This window comes from Phaseolus vulgaris, chromosome 8, assembly GCF_051622355.1.
Source record: "Phaseolus vulgaris cultivar YP4 chromosome 8, ASM5162235v1, whole genome shotgun sequence".
NCBI classification, from domain to species: Eukaryota; Viridiplantae; Streptophyta; class Magnoliopsida; order Fabales; family Fabaceae; genus Phaseolus; species Phaseolus vulgaris.
This window is the reverse complement of record NC_143505.1, coordinates 16,828,054-16,841,119: the sequence shown is the minus strand read 5'-3', so window position 1 is coordinate 16,841,119 and position 13,066 is coordinate 16,828,054. Positions and strand designations below refer to the sequence as shown.

The 13,066-nt window shown below is 32.9% G+C and overlaps 1 protein-coding gene across 5 annotated transcripts; it reads left to right on the top strand.

Moving 5' to 3' along the window:
- The first annotated feature begins 8,302 nt into the window (after positions 1-8,302).
- On the top strand, positions 8,303-11,405 carry LOC137827052 (callose synthase 3). 5 transcript variants are annotated; one of them, XM_090294380.1, is made up of 6 exons: positions 8,303-8,438; positions 9,071-9,217; positions 10,152-10,289; positions 10,415-10,491; positions 10,572-10,665; positions 11,271-11,403. In XM_090294380.1, the coding sequence occupies exons 2-6, from the start codon at positions 9,101-9,103 to the stop codon at positions 11,331-11,333; spliced, it is 489 nt and encodes a 162-aa protein (XP_090150506.1). In that variant the 5' UTR covers positions 8,303-8,438; positions 9,071-9,100; the 3' UTR covers positions 11,334-11,403. The 5 variants fall into 5 exon arrangements, with proteins under 5 accessions (XP_090150506.1, XP_090150507.1, XP_068489361.1 ...); XM_068633260.2 differs by having other exon boundaries at positions 8,309-8,438; positions 9,068-9,217; positions 11,271-11,405; XM_090294381.1 differs by lacking the exon at positions 11,271-11,403 and having other exon boundaries at positions 10,572-10,762.
- Positions 11,406-13,066: the final 1,661 nt, after the last annotated feature.

Here is a 13,066-nt window from a genome sequence, read left to right as displayed (position 1 = left end):
TTAGTTTACGTTTCGAACGCTTTGAAGAACTTTATATGCTTTAAATGCTTTAAACGTTTTAAACGCGTTGAACGTTTTTATACGCCTTAAATGCGCTTTAAGACTCTTTAAAAGCTTTAGACGTTTAAAAGGGGCTTTAGACGTTTGAGACGGGGATCAGAGTTTTCAGTTTATAGACACCCTAGTTGTTTGGCTCGCGCACCCACTGTACGCACATGCAATTAAGGCAGCATTCAGTACTCAGTTATTAGACCACCTTCAGAGCATTCATTCAGGGTGCTCCGATACGGAGGTGTCTCACTTTGATGTTTCTCGCCAGCTGACTTGATCGTCAGAGTGCAAACGGCCACGAGGGCGCCCCTTTGTTCACTTCTTTTCAGGTACACACAGACGGTGCAGAACGAAGGTGCCCAAGTTCGTGAGGATAAGCACGCGCAAAGACGTCCCTGGTCAACCGGCGGGAACACTATCCAAGCATTTGAGGATCTAGATGTTCAACTCCTCTCTTTCAAAGATTTTGTCAAGACCAATAAGGTGATTTACTATGTGAGTAAATCTCTTCTGCACATCCAAGATGGCTTCTCCTTTAAGAATCCTAAACATTTCATACTCTTGAATCAAAGCATGCTTCCTTGCCCTTTTCACTTTTGTCGTGCCTTCATGGGTAACTTTAAGGATGTCCCACATCTCCTTTGCAGATCCACATTGAGAGACCCTACAAAATTCATCTAAATTTAAAGCAGAAGTTATAATGTTCTTGGAAATACAATCATATTGAGCCTTTTTATTTTTAATCTCAGTCCATTGGGACCAAGGTTTTTCAATAAAAACATCATCATTTTCAAGCTTAGGTATAAAAGGGCCATTTGTGATAATATCCCAAATTTCTCTATCAATTGATTTAACAAAAAATTTCATTCTTACTTTCCAAAATTAATAGTTCAGTCCACACAAAAAGGTGACCTGTTTATAGAAGCACCCTCCTAAAAGGGTAGTTTTCAGCAATTTTCAAAAAGGTTTTAGGATTCAAACATGAGTAACTTTCAAGAAGTCAACTTTTGATGCCAATTGTTAGAATTAGTGACCTAAAAAAGAGGAGGGGGGGGGGGGGTGAATTTCACAAGATTTTAGCAAAGTTTGGAAGTAAAGTGAAAACTTATGAAAAATCAAGCAATTGATTTTTTGTTCAACTGGAAAAAAGTTCAGTTTTAATGTTCTTTACACAAATTCAACCGGTTGTTTATAGTAGCAGAGAAAGAATAATGATTAAAATAGTATAAAAAAGAAGAGATAAAGAGATTCACACAAAGAGGTTTATACTAGTTCACTCTTAACCCAAAGCTACATCCAGTCCTCAGCTAACCACTGAGAATTCACTATGTAATCAACCGTAGATTACAAACACACACCAAGAGTGATGATCTTGAACCCCTCAAGAACACACACCACTTATTGGCAACACCACAATTTTCATAATCCCTTTTCTGAAATTGCCTTACACCAAATGCACAAAATTACATTGTTCAAAAGAAAGGAAATAGAGTACACATGGGCTTCTCAAAGCAGTAGAACAAAAGTATACAAAGACCCAGTCCTATTCCACACACAAGTCATGATCTAAAGGTCTTGATCCATTGAAAATATTTTTGATAAGCTATCTCTCTTAGGTTCTTGAAAAGAATATCAAACAATCTTTATGTACACTTAAGCAAGTGGTTAAAACTATTAGACCATAAATAAAAAATAGTTGGAATAATTTGAAAACAGTTTCAAACTATTAACAAAATTTTGTTATAAAAACAACATATTGAAATAAATTTTCTATTAAGGATTTCATAAAAATAACTAGTTGTTTTATCGAAATAACCGATTGTTTCAGTTTGACAACAAAGACAAAACAAAGCAAAGCATTTCGACAATCAGTTGTTTCGACAATTCAATAGGTTGAAAAACTTGCCTTAGCCTTAATACCTTTGAGTAACAACTTTTTCAACTGGTTGATTAGGAAACCAACTGTCTAAAATTTCTTAGCTTTTAAGAAAACATTTCTTTCAAAAAAGATGAAGAGTTAAGTGAGCTTGGATCAATACAAGGTGTGAATTAACAAGTAAAAAACTACTAGACAACACACACATAGAGGCAGGGTCTTCAAGCTTTCCATATAGATTTGGAGGCATTAAAGCATCTTGTTCAACAATTGTCAAGTATATTAATCTTCTAACCAGAATTCGTGACAACAATGAGGATATATTAATCTTCTAACATCATGAAGTGTTTCACCATCTTCATCTGCCAGTTTCAAGTTTTTCACCATTGAAATTTTTTCTAGCTTTACACCTTATAATCCTGTGTCTTGTAAAATATCCAATGCATATTTTCTTTGAGACATAAAGATCCATCTTTTGGAACGAGAGAATTTTATGTCCATAAAATATTTCAATTCACTGAGGTCTTTAATAAGAAAATGTTTGAAGATATGACTTTTGAGCATCTTGATTTCATGTAAATCATTTACCTTGAGATTTATTAAAAAGTGAATAATCCGCCTTTGATTGTATGTAACCCGTAGATTTAACAGTAGCTGCAAAACTTGAGAACTAATCTCGTGATGCTTGTTTTAAACCATAAATATATTTGTGAAACCGACATACCAAATTCTCCCTCTATCGACGAAAACCAAAAGGTGGAGTCATATACACCTCTTCTTGTAATGTCCCATGAAGGAATGCGTTGTGCACATCAAGCTGATGGGTATACTAGTTGTGGGAAGCAACAATAGTTAATAAAAAATGAAGAGTGGTGAGCTTGGTTGTATGAGAAAAAGTTTCCTTATAGTCTATACCTTCAACTTGGGTCAAGCCCTTGACGACCAAACAAGCTTTATATCGCTTAATGGTCCCATTAAAATTATACTTGATTTTATATACCCAACTATAGACAATTGGTTTGTGTTGCGGTAGAAGAGAAATAATTTGCCATGTGTTGTTGTGTTCTAGAGCTTGAAGTTCAAGAGACAAGGCTTGACGCCAAAGTGGATCATGGTTAGCTTGCTCGAAAGAATATGGTTCTTTTTGTGCTGTTAAAAGGGCTAAAAAGGCACGGTGATGAGGAGAAAAATGAAAAACAAACAAATGAAAAGAAATAGGATACCTTATACCTTTACTATTGCGTCAAATATTGATTAATGTGGGAAGACATGTCGAAGTCTTTCACTACAAGAAATTATTTATTTACATACTGATTATTACATAAGGATACAAATCCATATGTAAATTAAGTGTTACATACGGATATTTACATACAAATTTAATTTAGTATGTAAATAGACATTACATACGAATTTTTCCATATGTAAACTCAAAATAATTACATACGAACATAATTTGTATGTAATTTTGGCGCCATGAAACGAGAATAGTTACATACGGATCATATCCGTATATACAACATTATATTTTTAATTCAAAAAAACAGAAATTGTTACATACGAATTTTATACGTATATAACATATTACATATTTAATTAAAAAAATGGAAATAATTACATACAAATTTTATCCGTATGTAAGATATTACATATTTAATTTAAGCAACTGAAATATTTACAAACATATTATATCCGTATATAATGTGTTACATTAAAAACACCATAAAATATGTAAGCATTCTTGTTTTCCTTGCATTCATCTTTTCCAAAAAAAAAAAAAATCCCCATTCCCTGCATAACACTTTTTCTCAAAAATAATTTCTCCATTCCCTCCACGACATTCCTTTTCTTCACATAAACAATTTTTCCTCTAGAAACCTCTCATTCCTTCCCTTTGGAAATCCTCTCATTTGAAAACATAGACCTAACCCTCTCATTTTCTATCACTTTGTAATCGTCAATTCTTCTCGTAACAACCCTAACCCAACTCTTCTCACTCTCATATCCCACACCATATACATCCACTCCAACACGACGTTGCCATTAGATCTATTGTTGCCATTACTGTGCAAACGCAGTTACCTGCTGGCTTGAATGGCTTTGGGCGATGCCGTAGTCAGAGTTCGAGATTTCTTAAGGTATCAACGATGTTGCTATGGAGAAAGATTCAACCAACACGGATCCTTCTTCCTTCTTGGTGCTTGTGTCGGCTCTTTCAGACCTTTCACCTTTACAGGCTCGCAACGCTCTCAACCTTCACAATTCCCCTCAAGCGCCTCTCTCTAACCAACATTTTCTGGTTTTGAAAGTTTCCTTGACATTTAACTATGCCTACAACTGCATCCTCTACTTTGAAAACATCTTGGAAAACACGATTTCTGATGTGGATCGCATTTGTTTATGTTCGTTTTCTTGTGCCATTGTTTCATCTTATGCTTATCTCTTGTTTCCGTTGTGTAGATATGGGAGCAGAGAAGTTTGAAGAACAATTCACAGTTCAATGGAAAGAAGTTTTCGGTAATGAGATACTTTTACCTCAAATTAGTTCACCAAAATATTAAATAAGAATGTTTAAGATTTTTTTTGTTCTTATTAATGTGTTTTTGCCTGGTTGATGGTTTGTGTTCTGAGTATTTGGTGTCTTAATATTGACATGGTCTTTACAATGTCTATAATTGACGTATAAGTTTTAATACACCGATGATCCTATTTATTTGTTTGTGTTCTCTTCCAATCTTTTCACTCTGGAAAATATCTTATCCTCTGATTTACTTCTATTCCTTCTTTCCTATTTTTAATTTTCTTGAGAGTTAGTTTTGCAGAGGGACTTGGTAGTTTTATTATATTCATGATCTTATTTATTTGTCTGCTTCTGTTCTTTTCTATTTTCTTTGTTCAGGAAAATATCTTATCCCCTGGTTTACTTTTATTCCTTCTTCCTTTCTTTAATAAAAAAATTTCTTTTATGTAGAACCAAATTTGATATATCTTGGTTTTGCTTTACTAAATAACTGTGACATATACTTTGTGCATATTTTGTGATTATTATTGTCAATATATTTTCTAATTGTTGTTGCAGGGAAATGTGATTTTATGCGGGCTTAGGAATGGGGCAATTGTCACTGCAGATTTTCGTGAGAAAAGAGAAAGGCTTTCTCGTAGGCTTATTACCCATCGGATACCTTACACTTCAGATACTAAAGTTGGAGGTTCTAAAAAGGAATGGTTCAAGGTATTTTTTTTAATGGAAATTAGAATTGAGGAGAGGCTAGAGAAGCAAAAGATTTCAAGAAACTAGAAAAATATAGCATACTAAAGTATTCTAGAGATGTTCAAAATATATAATATAAACCTTGATTTTAAAATTATGCGGTAAAAACTATAAGAAAATCTATTAATAGAGAAAAAGGTGAAAACTAACATTTCCCAATATGTGCCAAATGATGTATGCTTGTTGATACTTTCAAAACTCATTTCCAGACTACTGACATAACGCACAATCAAAGTTTTATGCGTGTCTTTAAACTACTCTTCTCACTATATTAGTAATTGAAAAAATAATCTCATAAATTGTATTTAATATGTAATTTAGAGTTCTTTGTTTAGTAATGCTTACTAGTTGTATAAATATAAAATATGGTCATCTTTATATTCAAATAGGATCTTTTCTTGGATTTTTGAATTCATCTTTATAGACTAGTAGTTTCATGGCACCCAATTTTAACATTATCTCACTATAGCTTAAATGTTTTTATTTGACTATCTTAGGTTTATAGGGAATTGTATTTTTCTCTTTGATATTATTAGCTGAGGAATTTATTTAAAATTTACTGTCTTCACCAGCAAGGAAGCAAAAGCAAACTAATTAGTTGATGTTTGTCATGGTACATTACTTTTAGTTTCATTATATCGTGAACCATATTGGTTCGTGTTACCATTTTAAGTCTCAAACGAGTGGTTTACTCAAATTTGAGCAATTCTATTGATAAAACCTTAAAAAAGAGGAATGATAAATTGAAACTATAAAAATGAGCAGTACTTTCTAGAAAGCTCAATGAATGGATCGGTTAGTAGACTTTCCAAGAAAATTATGTTAAGTTTCATATAATACCTAAATGTTGTAGTAACATCTCATGATTAAGTAGTCACGTGTATATATTTCTCGTTTAAATTGATTATATTTTGATAATAGAAAAACTTTTTCATAAACCTAAAAATTATGTTAAGTTTCGTATAATACCAAAATGTTGCAGCAGCATCTCATGATTAAGTAGTCACGTGTATATATTTCTCGTTTAAATTAATGAAAAATTATTTATATTTCGATTATATTTGGACAAACTTCTTCGTAAACCCTTTTAGGAGAAAAAAAATTCTAAAAAGATAATTAGTTTCTCCATGAATTAAAAACAGTTTATATACAAGTTGAAAGAAAAGGACTCAGAAATCCTAAGAGAACTTCTATAAATTAACTTATGAATAATCTGATTTTAGTTTATAGAGAAACTCATTTTTTTCTTTTTTCTCTCTGAAAAGTTCTCTTGGGGAAATTTGTCCAACCAAATCATTAGTATACACAGACTAAATGTATCAAATTCTGCTTAATTGAATTTTCTTTTTCATGGGAGATTTTGTTCAATTTATCCTCTAGGTCTAGCATCACCTAGATAATATAGTGATTGATATTAACGAAGGTAGTATATGTTACCAGAGCTTACAAGACAATGAGTGAAACTGTTAATTTGTATTATCTTGGTTGGCACCATTTCTTGCAGTTTGCATATCACGAGACAAATTGCTTAATCATAAATGTTATTTTCCTTTTCAGATTAGGCTTTATGACCATCTCTACTTCAAGTCTGGTGAATTGCTTTTTGAAAACAAGTTCTCTGATTCTTCGCTATGTGGTGCTATAAAACATACAGTAGTGAGCACGATAAGCTCTCAGCCTTTCAACCTTCAATTTTATAAATTCTACTATTATATTTTGTTTGTCAATTGGTTGCTTAGGTTGTAGAGTAAAAGAGGAAAACCAATACAAGTGTGACTTCTCCCAGGGTGCATTGCTTGGATCACATGAAGGACTATTTTATACGCGTTGGTGATGAGTGTAATGGTTCTTTGGCTACATAACCTGATGCGCTTAGTGTACTTCCAACAAAATAAGTTTCCTTAGTGTGTAACATTTCATATTTTATATTTCAAATTTTGTAATTATTAGTTTGTTAAGACACTTTGTATTGTATTTGAATTTCGTTTTATTAAATGTTTTCATTTTATATTTGGATATTTAGAATATTTTTAATATAACATTGATAAACTTATATTAAACTTTTTGCATATTTATTGTTACTTATCATAATCTCTTATGGTTTAAAAAATATTTTAAAATCATGATTTTGAATATATGTCAACTTGATAAAGCTGACTTGGAAAAAATTGAAACTGGACATTACATACAAATTTTAATTCTTTTGTAAATACATCAGTCAATTATATATGGTTATTAAAATTTGTATGTAATTACATATGGATATTGCATACGGATAAATCTGTATGTAATTTACATACAGATTTTAAAATTCGTATGTAACAGTTACCTACGATAGTTTTACATACAAATTTTTTTCTGTATGTAACTATGTTTAACATGCGAATTTGGTCTCTTACATACCGATTTGTGCGATATGCACTACAAGAAAAAAAAGTTTTAGTGGAGGTTATTTAGTGGAGGTTAACATAACCTTAGGAATTGATTTAATTAATGGAGACTTTTTTCTAAAACCTCAACAAAATAACGGAGGTTTTTTAACCTTATTTAAATTCCAAAGGTTTATTATAAAACCTTGGCAAAATGACGGAGGTTTTTTTAACTTTCATTAATTTCCAAAGGTTTATTTTAAAACCTCCGCAAAATAACAGAGGTTTTTTAACCTTAGTTAATTTTCAAAGGTTTACTTTAAAACCTCTGCAAAATAGTTGAGGCTTTTTAACCTTTGTTAAGTTTCATTAATTTATTCTAAAATCTCATCAAAATAATGGAAATTTTTTAATTTTCATTAAGTTTGAAATGTTTATTGTAAAACATCAATAAAATATTTTAAATTTTCTCAAATTTCAATAAATAAATATAATTAAAATTTTAAAAAAATTTAATATATTTGATAATTAAATTCTTAAAGTTTTTGAAAGTGTAAGTTTAAACCTATAAATTTTTTTAAAAATATTCTTAATTTTAAATATTTATTTAATTAAAATTAATTAATTTTTATTTATTTTATATAAATATTTTTAATAGAAAAAGAAAAATTATCTTTTTTTTAACTTTTCCAAAGATTTATTTTCAAACCTCAGGAAAATACTCACACTTTTTCCAATTTTTGACTGAAAAGTTCATTCTCATCTTCCACGGTATAGCTACTTCTCATCCTCTACCATAAAGCTTCTCCTCCTCCACCACGCGGATCTGTTTCTCCTCCTCCACCGGACCTGCTTCTGCTACTTCACCACGGTAATTGGTTTCTTCTTCCTCTTCTCAGTACATATTCTCTCTCTCACGCCCCTATACGCTCCACCATTGTTCTTTCCGACGAACGCAACACCACCGTCATCACCATTGATTTTGCTCTTGTTTTCATTATCCTTTCTCTGTTTCCATTGTCGATTTCTTCAGTTGGCATTGATTTTCTGAGTTGCTTATTTGAATCAGTTGAAGCATAATCCCTAAAGCTTGATCGAAATAAAAATGTTGAGGATTTTGTTAAATCTAGGGTCTAGTAACTTCGGAATAGATTGGAGGCTATTTTGGAATAGATTGGAGGTTCTAGTGGCTTGAAAGAGGGGAGTGCAGGGTTATGGTCTAGGGTGTTATGTAGGCTCCTTTTGATGGTCTTTGTTTGATCTATGGTTAGCTATGTGTACAAGGGTTGATATAGGTTCATAGTTAAATCTGCTCCAGCTCAAAAAAAAAAAAAAAGATCCCAACCATTTGTTTTCATTCACTATTTCTGATCCAGTTTTTCCAGTCATTATGTTTTCACATTTGTTTTCAATTCTGCACTATTTGCTTATTCTGCGCTATGTTTTTAAATAAACATCATAAGTATATGATGATGGTCCTGAAGTTTTGAAAACCTCTAGTAGGTTGCTTGGGCATATCTATGCTTGCGGTCCATGGATGTACTCCTCCATGAAATAAATTTTAATTTTGTGGAGGAGTTGAAGAAAAAGATTGGTTTAGATTACAACCGTCTGTCCCGGATGTCAATTGTTGAAGAAGGTGCTGTGAAGGTATTCTAGAACAACTTGTCAATGCTTAATCTGGTAAATTTGGTAGGCTACAATTTCTTTCTGCATGTGCTTATCTTTTCCACTCTAAAATATTTTAAGTTATTCAATTTACCTATCAGATAATGTCTAGTGTAATGTATACTATTTTTATAATAAAGCTTAAGGAATGAGTGAAATCCAGTGGTACTGATATTTTGAATTCTGTCATTGCTACGTACAAAATATTTAAATATCCTTTCCAAAAGGCTTCATAATTCTTACCGATTTACACTTTTCTACATTCTTTGATTTGCTTTATTTCTTCTCTAAGAAAACTAGATTAAATTTGAGAAGGATAGTTATTATAAGAAAAAGAAGAAACACAAAGTGAACTTATAAGAACTATTGGTGATGGGATTCAACCATTGACTGTGATGGTGCTTTAGATGAGTATGTAATTATGTGCATTTATATGGAATAAGCTTTTAGGAGAGCTGGTGTTTGTACTTTCTTGATGTTTAACCTAAGCAAGACGGTTATTAAGAGCATTATAATGTCTGCATCCTGCATTAGTTTCTGACACTATAAAATTAATGAATGTAAGTTTCAGTCTCGAAAGATATAGTACCCTGTTTATATCATTAATTGTGTTTTTTTGTATCTTCAATATATGTATTATCTGTCCGTGATTGTTTGCATTGAAACATGTAGTTCTTATAATATAATATAAACGCGTTTGTCATGCGATTTTGTTATTTTTTTTCCTGGTGTTGCATAATCTTATTTTCTTGACTGTTTAGGAGGCAATGTGCATGTTTGTGTATATTCTCCCTATGGTTTTGGCATTTGCTTACATTGTCACATTTGTCTTGTTGGTTTTAATTGAGACTTTGATGGTAACTTGCTACTTATGAAAATTGACATGAATTGGTTCTTTTGAATATGGTTTCTGTAGATGGCTTTTGAATTGTATGGTATGCTTGCTGGTAATGTCAGTCCGATGACTGGAGAGAATGTGAAGCCAGCTTATGGGGGTGAAGAAGAAGCATTTTTAAGGAAAGTTGTCACTCCTATCTACAACGTGATTGCTAAGGTTTTTCTTGCATTGATTACAGTCTACTTGTCCTTTCCTTTTTTGTTTGTGGTCGTCCATCCATATAAACTTATTTCATTTATTTTTCACATTGATGAATAAATTGATATTTCCTTGCTCAAAAGGAAGCTGCACGCAGCAAAAAGGGAAGGTCAAAGCATTCACAGTGGAGGAACTATGATGATTTAAATGAATATTTCTGGTATGAGTTTATGCTTTAATTTTTCTCTGTATTGACTGTCATGCCTGTCAATTTTTTAATTTTTAACAACATACTTGTAGGTCTGCTGATTGTTTTCGATTAGGTTGGCCAATGCGTGCTGATGCTGATTTCTTTTGCCTGCCTTCCGAAAACTCATTTTTTGATAAATCTAATGTAAGTATTGAATATTAATTTCTAATTTTCTCTGCGCATGATAACTATAAGCATGTACTTTTCTCTCAATTTTGTAAAAAGAGATTACTTTGTATAGTCATTAACTTTCATGTTCATTGAAAATAGCTGCAAGGCTTCTTGTTTTATCATTCTGTTTGATTTTTTATATAGGTCTAGATTCTTTTAGATACTTATTGTCATCTTTAGAGATAAAGTAAGAATTCATCGAGAAAGAGAAGTGGAACAGGATATTAATTTAAGTTTTTCTAATTGGGGTGTACTTAATAGTGCTCCCTATTTTTTTTTTTAATTTAAGTTTATCCAAGTATTCAATGTTTTTGATAAGAGTCTTGAAAAGAAAAATAAAAAATAATGAATTGCTGAATCGTGTAATATTTATCAGAGACCATCAATGCTTTCAAGATTCAAAGTCATCTCTGATTCATCACAGGATACAAATTGACTGTTGGCCAAATCATATTAAATAAATCTTTAATTTAAATCAGGAATAATAAGATTCTTATAAGTAATTTTGATTTTCTATGTTAGCATTAGAAAAGAAAGGTGGCGTTGTTTCTACTATTTTATTATTATCTGTTAACTAGGTAGTCAATTACGGAGCTATCATGGAGAATCGTGGGATGCAGTTTTACTTTGAAGACGTGTGAGAGGCAAATGTGTGTTATTCTGTGAATGCTTTTCCATTGCGTCCAGCTGCAGCTGCTTTTCCAGTGAATCATATATCATATATTATCATATAATAAACATACAATGTACTCTAATATTTGAAAACATAGAAAAAAATTAATACATAATTATATATTATATAATAGAGACAAATGTATAACATATAATAATATATAAATGATCCTGCCTGTTGACCAAGACACTGGAGCCTTGCCTCGTCAAATCCGGATCGACTTCTGCGCCGTGTTAGCTTCGGTCCTTCGCCTCGATTCACCTCAAGAACCTGCAAAAGACAGAACGGCGCCGCTGCGGCCGATCACGCTCCGACGCCCAAGTCAGCGCCTGAACCACCAAATACTAAGAGAAAACTCAAGAACTCTCAGGAACCGTGCAAAATTCTCTCTTAGCGTACTCAAGTTCTCGCAAGCGTAAAGAAGTAATCTAAAACGCGCGTGTACCTCAAAGTTCGTTAGAATCTCTTATATACCTGTGCACTTTCTCTCTCCTGACAGTTACACATCTGGACACGTGGCTCGCATCCAGCTGTACACGTGTCACCATCTGGAGCATCCTTGACTTGGGCGCCACTTCTTACTCTTCAGGCTTTTGGCTAAGTTACTTAGGCATGGAACTACTCAGCGCAAAGCTGCCTTTGAGCGTGATCTCTTCTGCGTGGCGAGTACGGGTGCCTTCATACACACCTTCCCTGTGGTCTCGCCGGCCGCCTTCATGATCTACTTCACTTGCTTCATCATGCATGTCCAGGTGAGCTGTTCCCCGACCTCAACCTCTGGCTAGCTAGGAAATGACTATCTGACGACTTTATCCTCTGCTTCGAGAGCCTGGAACAAGCTTCCCTGATCTTTCGGCGATGTCCTTCTTTCGGCGATCTCTAACCATGTGGTCGTCTGGGTTCGCATCCGGCGACTTCATCTCAAACCCGTTGACCGCCGGTTTAGGTATGCTAGAGATCGGAGCACGCCAACTTAATAACTGGGGACTACACGAGCCCCCCGACTTCCTTCCCTTCCGCCAGCCATGAGCCCTGCTTAACACGCCTACATAATAGCTTGCTGCCACGTCATCACTTCCGACTACCTGGACGGTACAATAAATATAAACCATATATATATATATGAATAAAATTGTATTATGTTAATTTTATATTTTCATTTCTTATAACTTTATATTATGTTAGTTTATCATTATGGTTATTCATGTCAGATTTTCTTAAAATTATTTTAGTATATTTTGAAAACTTCGATTTTGATTATATAAGTGGGCCATAAGATTAATATAGTTTTTTTTCATATATTGAATATGAATTTTCTCATAAACCTTATATAAACCTTATATTTTACGGAGGTTTTGAAATCCATGGTATTTTATGGAGGTTTTGAAACCCATGGTATTTTACGGAGGTTTTGAAACCCATGGTATTTTACGGAGGTTTTGAAACCTGTGGTATTTTACGGAGGTTCTAAAACCTGTGGTATTTTACGGAGGTTTTGAAACCCATGGTATTTTACGGAGGTTCTTAAACCCATGGTATTTTTGAAAGACTTTTCTTGAGGTTTAAAAAAACCCTGGGGAACACATTCCCCAGAGATGGTTTAGCGGGGGAAACTACAACCCTGGGTAAATGACTTAATGGAGGTTTTAACCCTAGATAATGTAAAAATAAACTCTCGTTAAAACCATTTTTTCTTGTAGT